At 38.7% G+C, this 19,732-nt stretch overlaps 1 protein-coding gene across 1 annotated transcript; it reads right to left on the bottom strand.

Moving 5' to 3' along the window:
• Positions 1 to 887: 887 nt before the first annotated feature.
• Positions 888 to 19,301, bottom strand: LOC128455045 (potassium voltage-gated channel subfamily B member 2-like). Its single transcript, XM_053438671.1, has 2 exons — positions 18,720 to 19,301; positions 888 to 2,726 (listed from the first exon to the last, which is right to left on the bottom strand). Exons 1-2 carry the CDS (start codon positions 19,299 to 19,301, stop codon positions 888 to 890), a joined length of 2,421 nt encoding a protein of 806 aa, XP_053294646.1.
• Between the last annotated feature and the right edge of the window lie 431 nt (positions 19,302 to 19,732).

The raw sequence follows: 19,732 nt of genomic DNA, 5'->3' as shown, positions 1-19,732 counted from the left end.
GACTCAAACATGAGTATTCATTGAACTTCTCTGTCTTTCTGTTTTTATTTGTCTGCTCATTTCACCTGTTTCTATGTGAGACCAAGATCTCTCCTTTGGTGGACAGTGGTCTAGCATTTCATAAAAAATAACATTTTCATCACTATCCCATTCCCTTTTCAATTTCAAGAGTCTTTTTTCAGTGCAGGTTTTATAGGAAAACAAACATCCATTGTTGAAGCACTGAGACAGGCATCGGTGTACAGAAGATATTTAGTCTTGAACTGTGCAATTCTATATGTGTCACACTAAGTTATTAGAGTAGGACTTTTTGTCCTTCCTTGTTTGCTTGTGTTTGATATGTGATAATGATGAGAAATCTTTACACAGAATAATGACTGATCATAGTTTTTCAAGTCTTGCAAAATATACATTTTCCAAAGTTGATTAGACAAATATAAAAATATAATATCCCTCCAACTTCTGTCTTTCCTTGGTGCAAGTAGTCCATCAAAATAAATAGGCCTATATAGCAAGCAATACGAAACTGTTATTTATACCTGTTGAGTTGTACACAAGACCTCTCCAGGATAGTCGTAAATGTTATCATTCACAAAAGGCTTTTATGCTCACATTTGAGCCCTAAGAGATCAGTTGTCATTGTTTTCTCTTCTTGCCCATTAGTCTGGTCCTCAAAGAGCAAATCAGTAACAACTTAGGTTCTGACTAAGTCAAGCTTCTGACTTCCCTCAGTGCTTCATAAATAATCCATGTGACAACAATAAAGAGATATCAGTTTGTGGAAAGTAGTGATTTGCCAAGACAGAGGTGAGAGCCCAAAAGTTTTGGGGGATTTCCTCAACCCATCAGTTGACATCCTTGTCAGTAAACCTCTTCCGCTTTAAAGCCTACATGCTTGTTTCACAGGGTGGTGTCATGCATCCGTCCAGAGCAATGTGATTTTCTTGTTTCTCGCCACACTGTTCTGCTTCCTCCTCCGCTCCTTCCTCCCCTGCTTTCACAGTTACTAGCTGCTGGGTGCAGTTGAGGAGGCAGGCTTTTGACGACAGTGGGCTAGCACTGCTACTTGAGGCAATTACAGACCTCTCCATGTGATTCCTTCTCTGGTGGCTTAAGCCTGTGAGCTGCCCTTCACCTTCTAAGCTCCTGGCTGCTGAGCCTTCACCTCCCCCATGGGAGTAGCTTGGACTGACAGATTGCTGGGGTAGAGATGGGGATTGCAGGATCGCCAGCGGAGAATTAACTTCCAGTGTTGCAGAACTTGGAGGTGGATAAAACCTTGAGATAATGTCATCAGAAAGTAGTTGAGCAAGCTTGGTTGAGCCAGTAGAGGCTGGGGTTGCATTAGGTGTCATCACAGCTATAAGCACGTCATCTTGGGATTCAATGAAGTCAACCTTCAGGGCTCCCCCAGCCCCACTTCCTTTGGGGCAAGACACAAACTCATACAAACCCTCTTTGATGATAGTACCTGATTGGATGCTGTCAGGGCCCCTGTTTACTTCCATGGTGCTTATCTGACTTAGATCCAAAGGAGGGGGGATGCGTTGGTGTCTAGCACCAGTTTGGCTGACATCAGGTGAATTTTGCTGGACTTGTGTGGAGGTCATGGTTTTCATCTCTACCTGCTCCTCTATAATTTTTTTCCGTTGTTCCTGGGTGTTTGCTGTCTTGTTGTAAGTCTCTTCTAACCTCTTTGCACTGAGGTGTTGAGGGGTAGTTTTGTTACATGAGAGCTTGGCTCGTTCAGGAGAGCCCTGCTGAGCTACTTCCTGATAATGAGAATGTTGAGACCTAGCTGGACTAGCCCCCTCGGCATTAGTGTAGTGTTTGTGGTAGCTCCAGCGGCTGGGTGAGAGGTGATTATCCACAGGACACTTGCTGTCCTCTCTCTTTTCCACTAACACATCTGTGAGTTCCATACTGCGTGCAAAAGCATCCTTTAGGTTGATAGAGATAATGCTTCCACTGCGTTTGGCTCTTTCAAGGGCTTCCCTCCTCTTGACTGCTTTCTCCTGCCTCTTTTGCTCTCTGTAGAACTCAGAGAAGTTGTTGACAATGATTGGGATAGGAAGGGCAATGACTAACACACCTGCTATACAGCAAAGCCCTCCCACAATCTTACCCAGCAGGGTTTTAGGGTAGATATCTCCATAACCAACAGTGGTCATAGTAATTGTAGCCCACCAGAAGGAGGCGGGGATACTGGTGAATTTGGTGGCATCCTCATCCTTCTCTGCAAAGAACACCAAGCTAGAGAATATCATAATGCCCATGGCTAAGAATAAGATGAGCAGACCCAACTCATTGTAGCTCCTTCGCAGAGTGAAGCCTAAAGACTGAAGCCCTGTTGAGTGCCTGGCTAGCTTCAGTATCCTCAGGATCCTCATAATTCGAAAGATCTGGACCACACGGCGCACATTCTGGAATTGCATCACATTCTTGTTAGACTCAGTTAGGCAGAGGGTCACATAGTAAGGCATTATAGCCAGCAAATCAATGATGTTTAGTGGTGCTTTGATGAAATCCCACTTGTCGGGTGCTGAGAGCAGGCGCAGCATATACTCCATGGTAAACCAGGCAATGCACACAGCCTCCACGTGGGCCAGACTGGGGTTATCATTGAACTGGCCAAATTCATCTACCACTTGCAGTTCAGGCAATGTGTTGAGAGACAATGAGATGGTGGAAATAATGATAAATAGGATGGAGATCATGGCCAGTACCTGCAAGACAAAGTTAAGATTGAAGGTTACTATATTGACATATTTATATACTGCAAAACACATTTTGTTCTTCCTCCATATCTCTATATCCCTACATGGTCAGATTAAGGGATGCAGAGCCCTGTTGTTATGTTTGGCATCCCTAGCTTAATGAATGTATTGACTGGTTTGTCAAGAACCTTAGCTTAGATTGAAATGCCTCCATAACTGTGGGTGGTTTGTCACGTTCTCTAGAGGATTAACTCTCATGACTGACTAATGATCTGACTTATCCTTAAATGGAATCATGCAGTTGACCTGTTTGGATTTGAGTAATTTATCGTCCCGACTATTGGATAGTCCCTAGAAGATGAAACTTAATGGTTTTGGTGATCAAATGTATTTACTTCATGCCGGCCTTAATGACAATCATACAAAAGGCCATGCTATTCTTTATGAAACATTAGGCATATAAAATATGAGAACATAATGGCTTTAGGTCAGATAGAATTCTTTAGTAATAAGTAATGGCCTTTTTCCTGCAAGCATAAACCCATAGAGGTAATGTGCACAGGCATTGTGATTATCCTATTCAATTGTCTGTTTTGACTATATTGGAGTCAGGCATTATTGGAAATGCCCATTTACCTAAATGGGTACCAAAATCTACTGGTCAGATAATCACAAAACGCGGTGGAGGAGTATGGAATTTTTTTTTTCACTTTTGAAACATTGCAAGATAGAGCATTTTGCTGAATTTTGTTGATTTCACATAGACTAATTATAAGATCTTGATGAAAAAAATCTGTCAGTTTTAGGACACTGATATGAGTTTTGAGCTGATCCAAATGAAAATCTAGGTCTAGTGAATTTGAAAGTGGGTTCATAAGGGGACTGTGCTGCACTGAATCATCACAATAGTTATACATTATGATACTGTGGATCTTTGCTTGAAGAAATATTCTCCATCTGGACCTCTATGAATTTCAACAGTTTACACCTGCCCTAGAGGGTTGGCCTGACAAATAAATACGCTCTTTTCTGCAACTCTTGACTCTTAGGAGCTTTTTTTAAACTTCGGATTCACCAGACAGCCTTGTCTGTGTGACAGACAAATCTTTCTCTCATACTCTCGGCTGCAAAGATGTGTCATTGCAGCCAGATGTCGTTCCAAATGTGTTTTTCTTGGATGGTACACCACCTGTTAAAAAACACCAGTGCTCAGAGTAGACAGGAGAGAATAAAAGTAAAATAAAATATAGAATTACCAGAATTATGTTCTGAATGAAGGAAGTTATTGCCTTTTTCATATTAGAACTGCACATGTCATATTTATATATAAAACATGACCATAACCAATGGGCATTTTGTGATCCACAGGATTTAAAAAATAAATGGTCAGCCTATAGTCAGAGCAACTGAATGTTGAAAAGACAAAGTCAGAGGACTGATATAAAGAATAGGGACTGTTCTCACAAAATATGATCATGATAAAATAAGCTCTACTAAAACTCTAAATTCTAAATTACATTACTAATAAGAATAACTTCTTATAAGTTTTTTTATTGTCGAGTAATTTATCCTTAACATTAAATTCTTATTACTTCAGATCAGCAATTCTCTGTTTTTGTGTACATGATATTTTCTTCAAACTGTATGAAAATGTAGTGCTGCTCGACCAGAAATAGAAAACAGATCAGTTCCATACCATTGTGGTAATGGTTACAGTATCATTTTGTATAATGAAACCAACCTTACCATGTAAAGTTCCCTGAGATAATGTATGTTGTGTTTTGGTACTATATAAATAGAACTGAATTGGATTTAAAATTGCCAACTCGGTTGCCTCTATTCATACTTAATATACATTTGTATCCCTTACTGTGCAGGCATTACTGTACTGTGCACATTTTTATAGGAAACCCCTTGATTAAATGTTTGCTAATGGGTTAAGCAGATGTTTGAGTCAGAGATCTTTGCAGAATACACTTACTGGCTGATACATCAAACGTCATGGTCCCCTAGACTGTTGAAGAACATTTGTCACTCTCAAGACAAAATGGTATTTTGGTGTCAACTCTTATGTATGGCTCGATGTATTTTGGAGGAAAATATTGGCCTGATCATTGCCACAGCAAAAAAATGTATGTATCACAGTTGGTTACTACAGGGCCCAGGAAGGGACATAGAGAAAAAACTTGTACTTTTGCAAGATCTCGCAAAGGTTTTAGGTAAGGGTTTTTCTTAAATGAAAGACAATACTCAGGCACATGCTCTGTGCAAATTAAACTTTGACCTGGCTGCCCTGCTCTAGGTGCCAGGTGAAGTTCGGTCCTCTTGAGAAGTAAATCCACTGTCTAAGACATCCTGCTTGCCTTAGTGATACTCCTCCGGGATCCTGCTCCTTCAACACCAAGCACACATCCTCTTACCTCAGGCACAGTCCATGTTCTCTGCATTTATTGTACATCCATCGGAACCCCTGAATCTGCCTATAGTAGAACTGCGGCTGGTTGCATTTAAAGTCAACCAGGACCTCAAGTTCAGAGTATGCTTTGCAGAAAGCAAGTCCCCTTGTGCCGAGTATTCTCTTAAGATGTCTTTCATTTATGGGAAACCCGTACTTAGTCCCAAGCACAGATTTTTGATCTTTATATTTGAGGCCAAGCCCAAAGTAAAGATCTACGAACCACTCCATTATTGTAGTTTCCATGTTACCGAACTGAACCGGAAGTACATTGAAAAAGTAAATAAAAAAATTGCCAGATCTTGCAAACCCTTTGTGACATTCAGTTTTTTTCAAACTATCAATTTGTTTTTCCTTTATAAAGACAGGACCGACAGTCTCAGACTTTTTCGACCCCACTGAGTGTTTTGCTGTTTTGCTTTGTGATTAACACATTAATAAACAGTATGAATATACTAGACATGGGAAGGGAATTAATCCATAATGGCAGACTTAATTAATTACTATTTATATATGACTCAGTCTGCATTTCTTTAGATTAATGCCTTAGTTCTTAATGAGTCACGCATTAACTCATGATGATCTTTCCGTTAATTAGACAATAATGAATGCATATAAGCGCACCAGTATTTTACAATTTAATCTCTTCGAACAGATCTTTTATCTGCTTTTGGTTGAACCATATAGACATCTGAAACCATTCTGGTGGTTACTTTACTACACACTTGTTACCAAAAAAAATGTATTGTGTATATTATGTATATATTATATTTATATAAATATTATACCAGCAAGATTTGGTCAAAGGGCTAGCAGATATTCAAGCATCAATATTTTATTTGTTGAGTAAAATGTGAACAAAGTGAATACATTTTTGCTCCTTAGTATTTAAGTTCAAAGATGATGGAACTGTGACCATATTCACTCACATTCCTGGATGATTATAAACTACAGTCATTTTAGTTTGCCCAGCATGGGTCACTGAAGGGATTCAACACTACTATCTACACCTCCTGTTTTAAAACGGGCTTAGTGAGGTAGCTGAAGCATGTGCAGTCTGAGTCTTCTCTCTGCAGCCCTTGCTAGGACATTTCAGGATAATTGTAATAGGATTGTGTTGCTATCTATAGAAAGGATAGAAAGAGGTTAGAAGTGGTTACTCATTCTTTCCTCCTCCAACAGGAAGACTAAGGCAACAGTTGGTCCACAAGTAAAGTGTTATATAATTAGATGAATAAATACAGATATAATAACAATAATAATATATTGAAGGTCAAAACAGACTGATAAAAACACCTGTATCTGATAGATGCTTAAAGGAATGACAGTTGAGGGATTCTATAAAGGTTATCTAAATGGTGAAAGTAAATACCTCCTAATTTTGTTAGTATCCATCTGAGTGCATACAGAAGATATCATAAATGAAGTCTGAATTCTGAGTGGTTATCAGAGTGGTGCTGAGCGTGTACACCTCTGAGGTCAAATTCTAAAGTCAATATATAGGGCGGCTGTGGGGTAGAGTGGTCGTCTTCCAACCTGAAGGTCGGCGGTACGATCCCCAGTCTGACCCATCTGCATGCCGAAGTGTCCTTGGGCAAGATGCTGAACCCCGAATGGCCCCCCATAGAATAACAAAGTGCTCAGAATAGATGCACTGTATGAATGTGTGTGTGAATGGGTGAATGTAAAAGGAAAACATATGTCCTATGTCAAAGAATTAGGACGTATCTACATAATGTTACTGTGATACAGAGTTTCTGTAACAAGAATCCACTTTGTAACTACGATTAATGATTCATATGGCATAGCTTCTCTTTTTGCATAGGGATATACACACCCCTTTCGATTTTATAATAGGCTACCAATAAGTCCAAAGCTAGAGGAATAATTAAAGTCTTTCAGTATTTCATTAGAAACATTCTATATCTTCTGTCTTTAAATTAAATGGTTTATGGTACTACTCATTTTGATGAATTAACAATAATAAAAGATTTTAAGGAAAACTTGTTTTTTAATGTTTTTGTTTCTCACGATATTCTTTGATAATACTAGTTCTATGTTTTAGGTCATTTAATGATTATTTCAATGTAAAGAGGGATGTCTTTACTTAAAAACATGTATTAGGAGTATATTGGCTTAAGATGAAAGTAATGCCATTCATAACCAATTCAATTCACTGAAAGAATAAAACAAATTAATAAAGAAGTGTAGGATAATATGTCACCCCAAGAACTGAAACTGTGGCCTGGCATGCACATAATGATCTGTTAAGGGGCATTATTTTTCTTTTTATCTGTTTTTTAATACTTGTCCCTGTGACAATTCCAGTGAAATCACGAGAGGGGAGGATTGTCTCTGCCATTTCTGACAAGAGATTGTATGGCATCTCACAGTCATGTTAAATGTCCCTAATCATCATGAGTGATAATCATCATCCATAGAGTGACTTTGTTCAAAGCCCGGGGAAAAAACTGAGACACAGAGAAAGATAAGAGAGAAGTTATAAACCAATGCGAGACAGGACAGGAAAGTAAAGAGAGCGGGTATATCAAAGTGTGTCCACGCTTCAGCGTCTTAATGGCTTAATGGCTGCCAAATGCTGTGACCTTGGCACCCAGGTCAGATTTAAAGCAGTTCTAGGAATACACAAGCTGCTTTGGAACCTGCAGTGCAGGAAGAATTAATACAGGTTCCCAATTTAAAATTCAGCTGATCAATAACACTTTGAGAACATTTAACATTGATCCACCAACAAAGAACTCTGAACAATATGACCCAGGTCTTATCTATATTAACATGCCTCTCTGGTGATGCCGTCATAAGTAAACAGTTCTGCGCTCATCAGTTTATGACACTATAATGTGTCTTCAGTGACCACATGTCATCTCACTCCCCTGCATTATATGCAAATAGACACAGGTCCAAATAATCTTATTTCTGGCCAGTATGAGACTGTGTGGTTGTGTTTGAGAGAGAGAGAGAGAGAGAGAGAGAGAGAGTTTCATGGTCCCTATGGGATGAATCATAATATTTTGAAAACTATTACATTGTATATATATATATGCATATTTATTTCATTCTTATTTATTCAATGTATTAACTCTTCTATGTATCAACTCTTTATTGTACCCTCGGCACCATTGAAAATGAGGGTCTTATCCCTCAATGTGTTTTCCGAGGTCTAAAAAAAATATTCAAACATTATAAATTATTATGTCACTAATAGGGCTGGATAGTGGTTGATTGCATGCAATTTACATGATGTAATATATTTCAAAAAAGGTAATTAAAATCAGCAAAGATTACTATCACATAAATGTATAGATAAATATATATCACGTACATGATCACGTTTTGATTATATTTTAATAACATTGAATGTTGTAAAATGGAATGAAAATGCAATGGTTTTAAATTGGAATTTGCTTGTTTTGCTTTTTTTGAGGGGGGATTTATAAAAAATGTACTAATTCAATGTGCTTAATTTTAGTCTGTCTGCCACATAGTAGCAATGACTTAGATCATTAGCTCCAGCAATACCATGCAAATTACAGATCTTGAATCCCGAAAATATGGATGAGTGTTCAAACAGATGACTTTGAAGTTATCCAAAATGTTAGCTCTAAAAGCCAGTACCATATCCAATGGAAAAGTTAATGTTATTGTTATGCTCAATATATGTGCAGCGTTTTTAGGAGCCAACATTTACAACACACCTTGAATCAGGCACAATCTGTTTGTACTAGACTGCAATATTTCTTAAGTGAACAATCCAGCATTTATTCTAACAGAGATTCTCAACCAAGAATGGCCTCAAACATGCTGATACCTGCCCCACACTATTGAAGAGAAAGCAGCTGTAAAAGATGAGGCCATGGAGACCTCTGGGGGAAATCTGGGGATCTGATGTGCAATGAGGGAGACTTCAAGGATCTGGATGAAACAAATTTGCTGCATTGGGTGGTGTCGGTGGTCAGAGTGAGAAATACAGTAATTATTCCAAGAGAAGCCTCTGCTGGTATGCACTAAGCTTTATTTGATTGTTCAGTCGTCACGTGTGATAACTGTTTCCTTGTCCAAGCTAAGATACCACAGTCCTGTTTCCCTCGTAATTGTGGATCTCTCCGATGGTGGAATTGATTAAATATGATGCAAAACAATTATTTTCTTTTAGCAGCTTATGGGAATGTTTGGCTAGCTAGACTTAGCAGGGCAGTACAGAAGCAATAAGTGTGAGGACCAAACTCAATTAGAATAAAGGAGTCAAGTCAACCTGCTCAGCGGGAAAAAAAATTCATTGGTTCTGTGACCTGAAGGTTTGAACCCAGGTATTGTCATAACACTTAGCAAGAAGATTTGCATAATATGTGTTATTATTTATCCAGGCACAGCAATTACTACAACTACAATGAACCACAATGATGGCTTCTCCATTGTGAGGCTATTGGCTTAGGTCATTCTTAGGAATTTTTTGTTAATGTGTCACATAGACAATTAAAAAAATATATTTGAAAAGACGATATTCAAAAGACGAATCTAACTATGCTGAGCGATGGAGGATGGTGCCACTGACACAGTCAATTCTGTGATTAAGATCTGTTTAATCTCAAGCCAACAGGAAAAACTAAAAGTAGCACATCTACTGTGCAAATGTCTTAACAAGGACACAATATACAGCCAGAGGTGAAACCGCGGATGGTGACTTCACCTTAAATTCACACTTCCCACATAAAAAAAAGTTCAATTGCTGTACAGATAAAGACTTAAAATGTAACCACTATCGTGTTCTAAGGGTGGAAAGTTTATTTTATGTGGCTCAGGAGGGAGAGAGGGTAATTTACTACCCAGGGATATGTGGCACAATCCAAGGCCTCTAAAGTCTGCTTTCCGAAGTGTCCTACTTGATAGAAAAAGTATTGCATATATGGTGGTGGTGAATAGGTGAGTCACAAAATTGTGGGGACTGTTGGGTTTCTCTATAAATATTAAGGTCTCGACATTAATATGTTATGATTTGGTGCTTAAAATTCAACTGAATCAACTATCTTTTATTTTGGTTCATTCTTTTTTGCAAGGGATTTTTATAAACCATTTGTAACATTGTTTAGATAAGTGTGATACAAATAAGGTTATTATAATTATTATTATTTTTATTATTATTATTTATGAATGTAAAGTGCTTTGAATGGTATAAAAAGATATTTTCCCATTATCATAGCATACAATTTGTCATTATAACAGAATATACGATCATCCTTGGGCAAGATACTGAACCCTAAATTGCCCCTAATAGCAGTGCTCATAGAGGCACTGCACTGAATGTGTGTGTGAATGGGTGAATGGCAATAGACTAGTACTGTAAAGTTCTTTGAGTGGTCATCAGGACTAGAAAAGCGTTATATACATACAGACCTTTTACCAATTAACATTATTGATTGTGAAATGATTCACAGCATAACCAGGCATATTCGCCACTATTGTTATAATGTGACTCTGAGGGCACTTTGTGGAGAGCAGATAAATTGAGGAATATTGCTCAGTTACATGATATAATTCAGTTCTTCTTCATGCTTGGTTTGAGGTTGGAGGAGAACCATAAAAAAATCCAGAAAGTTTTAGCAGCTCTGTCTTTATTACACCTCTGTGTTACTGTCATATGCATATGAGAGCGTGATGTGTGCGTATAACAGGATTAGTCTCACTGGTCAATCATAGCCAATTTACAACTCTAACGTAAAGACCCAATCCAAGCATCCAAAAATTCAAATGGAACACATAAACAACCCAGAAAGACAGCCAGCTGCCAGGCTGTCTTTCTGGACAGTTTTGGACCACTCACAGAGGAACACTAACTAATTAACAGTGGAAAGGATGAACAAACTACTTTGCATCAGCCTCTATCTGCTGGAATGATAAATCAATGTATTCTGAATTAGCCTTCAATACCAACAGGCTTAAGTACATAAGTGAATCCACATAATTTTGTGGCTCCTCCTACAGTAAAGTGTGGACCTGGGGAGCAACTTACCGTCTTACAACACACAAGCAATGACTCATTTAGATTTAGAATGAAATCAAAAAAGAGATGAAGTTTAAACAGCTTATTAACAATATGGTACCATGAAGAGGTACTGCTTATATTTGACTGGCAGCTCATGGCTATGCTTCTTATGAAAAGTAACTCATTCAGTTTTAAGTGTCTTCACCTTTTTATGTTATTTTTCCTGCAACCCAGAGCTTGTTGTGGATTGTTACCTGTAAATATAGCACAATGTGAGAAAGGATGCACAGGGCTGCATATCTGGATAAACTAACTGCACAACAGGAAAGATAGGCCAATACACATAACACAAACTGTGTGCACAAAAATACAGCCATGAATTTTATATATTTATAGAAATTAATTTACAGCAGTTTAATAAGCAACTGTGTCAGGCAGTGACATTAATAAATAATAAACTACTCCATCGGGAACAAACAAATGCGCTTAATAATTTTGTTGTGATCATCCACTATAGCCTACATATAAAATATTTAAAGGTAATGCTGGAGGAAGCTTTGCAAAACCTAATGAGGCTCAGCATAAGTTCAGTCTGGAAGACTTTCTGACTGTGGTCGTTTCTAAATGGTCAATCAGAGTCTTCCATAGTTTTAAGGCCTATAATGCGGATGTGGTCAAATTTAAAATCACTTCTCCTCTCTTCCGCAGTCAGCTGTTATTCAGTGATGCGCATATCCCACCTCCGACCCAATATCCTCCCGTCTTCATCAGAATCCTTCTACTCATCTGGATCCTCAACTGAACGTGATTGTATTGGGCATCCAGTGTAGTGTTGGCAGCTGATGGGGGATCACGACAATGGATCCCAATAGTGTCAGTGGATTAGTGGGAGAGGGATCCCTCACATGTGGCTCTCTCGGAGGTTTCTACGTTCAATAATTTTTTTCTGTTGATAGGGCTTTTTGCTAGATTTACTCCTGTTGAGGGTTCAATACTTAAGCCCTTTGAGACCATTATTCATGAATATGGGCCATACAAGCAAATTTGATTGAGCGATTTACGCCCCCCGCTCTCTAGACCCCGGGAGTATTCCTGTACAACATTGTGCTCCACCCCCTCTTAATCCCGATGACGACACATAGAGGTCTAATATGCCAAAGACTATAACTTTCACATCACTTCCTGTGTGTTAAAAGGTTGAATCAAAGTCTCTCCTGATTGAAATGGATGTTTTTATAAGTAAAACAACAATAACTTAAAATTGCCTTCACTTTCACTCTCATCTACACCTGCACATAATAATTAGAATAATTAGAATAATAATGCAATTATATTTTTTATTTAAATAGAAAAATAAAACACTGAACTGTAAATATACCTTGTTTTCAACAACCATGCGAAGAAGCAAGAATCTAGTAAACCAACATTCAACAAAAATGCCTTGTAAAAAGACTTCTGTTTATAAGCTGCAGAGAAGCGTTCATCACTGACACAGAGCAGTCCACAGGGTAAAAAAAGAAACAATATTTTAAAAGCATAGAGTCAGAGGTGGAGGGCCAGCTATGGACCAATGATTCATCAAACCCTCTGTGTGTTTGTTTGTGTGTTGTGAGTAAATTAATGATTTAATGCCTAATTACTGTTAATTGGTATATAAGAAATACTTACAAGGAATAAAGACCGAAGGTGTCTGGCATAGATATTTTGAAATAATTAATTTGCGTCAAAGTTCAAATCCTACTTTCAGTATTGTCCGGTTAAAATGTTTAGATTATGATTGACCATCCTGACCGACTCACTGTCTTTCATCTTGTTACTCTCCTACTCCATCCACCTGCAACCCCCACCCCCTCTCAGACAGGTCAAACAGTGGACAGAGCAGACGATCCAAACCTGCCAACAGTTTGTCTATTTGCAGCAGCAGCAGTCTTGGTAAAAGCTCCAAAGGAGATTAAGCCATACTCCTAAATCATACTGTGTGTGTGTGTGTGTTGTGCGTGTATGTGTGAGGTGACTACTCAGTTGGACTTAATATTGAGATCCAGGGTTTGAAGGAGGACTGTGAAATTTTTCTCAACTTTGTGCATGTGGGTGTGTATCTGTATGAAGTACTGACATATTGTACAGTGCTCACTTTCTGACCCATCTTCAAAGAGCTTTTAAAAAGTTGGATCAGAATCCAGTTTCAAGTTAAGATTAGAGAAATTTAGATGTTATGGCATTTAGTCTCAAAGAGTTCAGGGAATGCATTATGTCAGTGAGTATCTTGAGAAAGTAAGTGGGCAAACAATTGAGTGTATATGTGTTTGTGTGTGTCTCACTACAACATATAGAGCCAAGGAAACATGTCAAGAAATATAGTCAAATTCAAAACTAGAACATTACACAGACTGTGAAAAGTGTATGACACTATTCTTTATTATTGGAACATTTAATACTATATATTATTCAATAAAACTAAACTATCATAGATTGTTGTCCTTCTGGAATCTGAGTCAATTTACAGCAGTTTAATAAGCAACTGTGTCAGGCAGTGACATTAATAAATAATAAACTACTCCATCGGGAACAAACAAATGCGCTTAATAATTTTGTTGTGATCATCCACTATAGCCTACATATAAAATATTTAAAGGAGGAAGCTTTGCAAAACCTAATGAGGCTCAGCATAAGTTCAGTCTGGAAGACTTTCTGACTGTGGTCGTTTCTAAATGGTCAATCAGAGTCTTCCATAGTTTTAAGGCCTATAATGCGGATGTGGTCAAATTTAAAATCACTTCTCCTCTCTTCCGCAGTCAGCTGTTATTCAGTGATGCGCATATCCCACCTCCGACCCAATATCCTCCCGTCTTCATCAGAATCCTTCTACTCATCTGGATCCTCAACTGAACGTGATTGTATTGGGCATCCAGTATAGTGTTGGCTGCTGATGGGGGATCACGACAATGGATCCCAATAGTGTCAGTGGATTATGATGATGGATTATGAATTATGGTGACATCTGATCATGGTGGCAGCTGATCGCAGACCAATTTCAACAAGAATGCTGGATGAGCAATATGCATACTCATATAAAGTCTTCTACCATAACTGACAATAAGTCCTCCATTCTTTTAATTTTCATTGTGTTACAAACTGTTTATCTAATAAATTTCATAAATACTTGCAAAAGTATTTTGATGATGTTCTCCTTTACACGTATTATCTACTGCACTTCTGTTTGTCCTGGGAGAGGGATCCCTCACATGTGGCTCTCTCGGATGTTTCTACGTTCAATAATTTTTTTCTGTTGATAGGGCTTTTTGCTAGATTTACTCCTGTTGAGGGTTCAATACTTAAGCCCTTTGAGACCATTATTCATGAATATGGGCCATACAAGCAAATTTGATTGAGCGATTTACGCCCCCCGCTCTCTAGACCCCGGGAGTATTCCTGTACAACATTGTGCTCCACCCTCTCTTAATCCCGATGACGACACATAGAGGTCTAATATGCCAAAGACTATAACTTTCACATCACTTCCTGTGTGTTAAAAGGTTGAATCAAAGTCTCTCCTGATTGAAATGGATGTTTTTATACGTAAAACAACAATAACTTAAAATTGCCTTCACTTTCACTCTCATCTACACCTGCACATAATAATTAGAATAATTAGAATAATAATACAATTATATTTTTTATTTAAATAGAAAAATAAAACACTGAACTGTAAATATACCTTGTTTTCAACAACCATGCGAAGAAGCAAGAATCTAGTAAACCAACATTCAACAAAAATGCCTTGTAAAAAGACTTCTGTTTATAAGCTGCAGAGAAGCGTTCATCACTGACACAGAGCAGTCCACAGGGTAAAAAAAGAAACAATATTTTAAAAGCATAGAGTCAGAGGTGGAGGGCCAGCTATGGACCAATGATTCATCAAACCCTCTGTGTGTTTGTTTGTGTGTTGTGAGTAAATTAATGATTTAATGCCTAATTACTGTTAATTGGTATATAAGAAATACTTACAAGGAATAAAGACCGAAGGTGTCTGGCATAGATATTTTGAAATAATTAATTTGCGTCAAAGTTCAAATCCTACTTTCAGTATTGTCCGGTTAAAATGTTTAGATTATGATTGACCATCCTGACCGACTCACTGTCTTTCATCTTGTTACTCTCCTACTCCATCCACCTGCAACCCCCACCCCCTCTCAGACAGGTCAAACAGTGGACAGAACAGACGATCCAAACCTGCCAACAGTTTGTCTATTTGCAGCAGCAGCAGTCTTGGTAAAAGCTCCAAAGGAGATTAAGCCATACTCCTAAGTCATACTGTGTGTGTGTGTGTTGTGCGTGTATGTGTGAGGTGACTACTCAGTTGGACTTAATATTGAGATCCAGGGTTTGAAGGAGGACTGTGAAATTTTTCTCAACTGTGTGCATGTGGGTGTGTATCTGTATGAAGTACGGACATATTGTACAGTGCTCACTTTCTGACCCATCTTCAAAGAGCTTTTAAAAAGTTGGATCAGAATCCAGTTTCAAGTTAAGATTAGAGAAATTTAGATGCTATGGCATTTAGTCTAAAAGAGTTCAGGGAATGCATCATGTCAGTGAGTATCTTGACAAAGTAAGTGGGCAAACAATTGAGTGTATATGTGTTTGTGTGTGTCTCACTACAACATATAGAGCAAAGGAAACATGTCAAGAAATATAGTCAAATTCAAAACTAGAACATTACTGACTGTGAAAAGTGTATGACACTATTCTTTATTATTGGAACATTTAATACTATATATTATTCAATAAAACTAAACTATTATAGATTGTTGTCCTTCTGGAATCTGAGCTAAAGTTGTGTCGGTGTGTGTATGTGTGTGTTTGTGTGTCTTCCAAATGACCAGGTAATGCTTCTATTCTAATCAGAAGTAGCACCGAGCTGCACACGTCACAAGGAAGGGGCCCTCCTCTTGGTTAAGAGCTGAGCTGCATCACTTCTGCCAAACACAGCGGCTCTCAGCACAGAGCAGCCTAAGCATTATCCCTCCTGCTGACACTACACCTACAACATGGTCACATTGACCTGTGAAAGCTGTGAAAAGACATTTTTTAGTCTGATCCATTTTTTTAATGTCGCTGTTGTTAACAGCTGAATCGCATATTGAAATGGCCGGGTGGGGTGGGGTCATTACATGCTTAACAAAATTTCTATACGAAGGAAAGAGCATCAAAATATGGGTTGTCAACATGGTTCACAGCTGTTCACTGCAGGAGCAAAACAACCAAACACCTACAGTGTCTCCAGAGCCACAAGCTGCTTCTCCTACTCTCAGCATACACACACAAGTGTACACCCAAAAACCACTCTATCAGGCAGGGTCTGCAGTCTTGCACAAATCCAGTCACGGCCTCATCAGCCCTGCCTTGTTTCTCTGTGATCAAAGCATACGACATGACAAAAAACACGGTGTGTCTTCAAATATATGTTGGCTGGAAATATTACCCTTCCAGTATTCCTACTACTTGTTGTCGACACATCTTTTGATTTGTAGTATCCTGCCAAAATGAGCAACCAAGTTTTTCCAACTGTACCCATACGTGTACCTTCCCCTTTGTCTTCTCAATTATATCCCTCTCAAATGTTATGAAGAGCACAAATGCTGATTTTATGTGGGGACGGTTTTGATTATATAAGCAGCAATAAGTCAACCCAGTTGTTGAAGTGAAGAACTTCAACATCCTCTTCTTATTCACATTAGAAGAGGATGTCTCATAATCAGGGTCCTCCTCAACATTCTCCTCCAAATCGGACATATTGTCCTCTATGTCACTCTCAATGGCAAATGGCTGCGACAAACCTTCACTGGCAGAAAAGATTTTCTTAGATATTAAACAACCAAACCTATATACTTACATATATCAGTGTAATACCAACAACCCTAAATGACAGAAACTATCTGTGATAAAGTTATGTACTTGAAATGAACTTAGATGTTTGATTCTGGTCCATGTCCCATTTCTTCTTTTGCTACTGCAGCTTCCCCTGAAACCCCAACCTCCTCCCAATGTGCAATACTTTGGTATTTTGGCTGCACAAAGTTCTATGACAGAATACACTTGTGTCAAACAGATATCTTTCTTCCATGTTGGGTATACATATGTGAGTTTGAGTTTGATCCAAAGTGAGCACTTCCACTGAAACCTGTTCACTGTGTTTTTAGATCATCCAGAGTAACAGGGACACTGCCTCTGGGGGAATGGTAATTTTTCAATGTGAGATCTGAATAGCATTCATGTCCTCACAATGGGGTTAAGGCGACAATGTAAGAGACAGACACTTGAAAACATGAACAGATAAAACCCAGCCTGTCCACTTGCATAAATACTACTATAGCCAAGTTTGGTGAATTAACTCTTTAAACACCAAGCCCTTTTCATTGGTGAGGACTATAATACAGTCAAACGATGCTAAAATGACAGAGTGCAGGATGGCGCACTTAAGACAGACAGCTCTCTAATGGCCCCTGATGTTTCTACATGAATCTACAGGATGCTGCTTATCACAGAGCAGGAGTTTAATGGGTGTACCAGACTCATTTTGAAGAATAACTGGGGCTGAATACAATTATTGAGTATTACGGAGTGAGTTCAACAGAGAGCAAATAATAAACTCCTCTTTATTGGTGGGAAATCATCAAGATTGTGTTGTAATGGAACTTGGACATGGATTTAATTCAATCACAGTTATAAAGGAGCCTAATTATTCCGGCCACTGTGTCATCTTTTGTCCAATGATAAAATGCATAAAAGGGTTTACTTTGTGAACCTACAGAGTACAACTGAAATTATGATGTATTGATGCATTAAAATTTATTAAAAATGTTATTAAAAGTAAACTTAATATAAGTTTTCCTCATGACATGAATGGGTACCTGCTTCCTCACATCGTTACTGTGTTGAGAAATGGTGAGTGATTTAGTTTAGCAGTTAAATGAAGGGTCTAACAAGATACAGTTAAAGAAGGTATTGTCATATCTTTTAGGTGTGTAGGCTATGAATGACCACATATAAAAATGTCATAACTGTTTGTTCAAGTTGAGCTGAGGAGTCTGGCTTTGTCCATTTGACCTCATATTTCACATTTTCTTTGTACCATCAACATAAATGAAAAACCTTGAAAAGAAATTGTTCAAATCAATGCTATCGGTGTGACATCTGAATCCAACATCCACCCTATTGGAATTCCTTTTATTATTTGTATTCTTATTATTCAAGCCATTTTGAGCGCCTAATTATGCTAAAAAAACTCATGAAACTTCATTGAAAATTCTAAAGTAATGGAAAAGTGATCGTTTCACCGATCTTTATGAAGATCAGTTTCGTGCTGTCCATGCCCTGTCGTTGCCCCCGTAATATTGTTGTTTTCACAAGCTAAAGAAGACTATCCTTCTAATTTTGATGTGTAACATGAGGAACAGGCCCAATTACTCTGTTGAACCCTAAAATGATTTCAACCTCAGCCTCTGGGCTTCAGGCATCAAGTAGTGTTTACAGCTGTTGTTACCTTTGCAGCCACAGATGAGCTGGGTTTCTCCAGCAGATCCCAGAGCTTCTGTCTTTTGTCGGCCCAACAGCCATGCTCCTCCTCTTCCCCATCATTCTCCCTTAGCGCATCTGCCTCCCTCCTCAGCTCCTCATTCATCTGCTCCTTTTTCTGGTGGTACCGTGCCTGGCAGCAGGACTCCAGGTAGATTTCATCAATACCCCAGTAGTCCAGCTCTTGGCCAAAGGACAGGGCACACATCTCCTCCATCATGTGCAGCTTCCCTGTTCGGTAGAAGTTCAAGATGGAGGAGAAAGCCACCGGGTGCCGGTCAAAAAAGTACTCGTTCTCATCGAGGCTGTAGTCATCGCAAATCTCCAGCAATGACTCATGGGTATTGCAGTCTCTCAGTCGTCCCAGACGGGTTCTGGGCAACCGGTCTAGCGTTCGCCATAGGACTTCATGTGTGAGGCCTCCAACATTGAGCCTGACCCGTCGGGAGCGGGCCTTGATCCGAATGATGTCGATCGGCTCAGGTGGGAGCACAGGGGGTGCGTTGGGTCGGAGGTTTGCTTTGGATGTGCCATAACCTCTGTCTGTCATGTCTGCTGAGTGGGTGTTGTTGTCTTACTAGGGAGGTCGAGTGTGTGAAGGTCTGTCACTTATACAATTATGGTAAGGTGGTGGTTGGTCTAGAAAAAGTTGTGCAGGCCCACCAAACTGGCTATGCTCAGACCACTAAGCTCTTGGTTAGATCCATGCCTGCAAAAACAAAACATAAAATATGATGCATGTTTGACCAGAGTAAACTATAAACCCATTACCTGCAACATTTAAACCCATTGCTGGGTCTAATATTGTGTCTGATCAATGTATGATATATTGTCAATTAAACATCTCAGTGTCACTATGGCTTAAATCACTGGGTTAAATGAATCATGCACGTCTAAAATAAAACGAGGGCTTCTATGCTGAGGAGTTCTGTGCTACATTTATTATGTTTTGCATATGCAATATATAAACACAAAAATTAA

The sequence above is a fragment of the Pleuronectes platessa genome, chromosome 13 (genome assembly GCF_947347685.1).
Source record: "Pleuronectes platessa chromosome 13, fPlePla1.1, whole genome shotgun sequence".
NCBI lineage: Eukaryota > Metazoa > Chordata > Actinopteri > Pleuronectiformes > Pleuronectidae > Pleuronectes > Pleuronectes platessa.
This window is presented reverse-complemented; position numbering and strand designations above follow the sequence as displayed.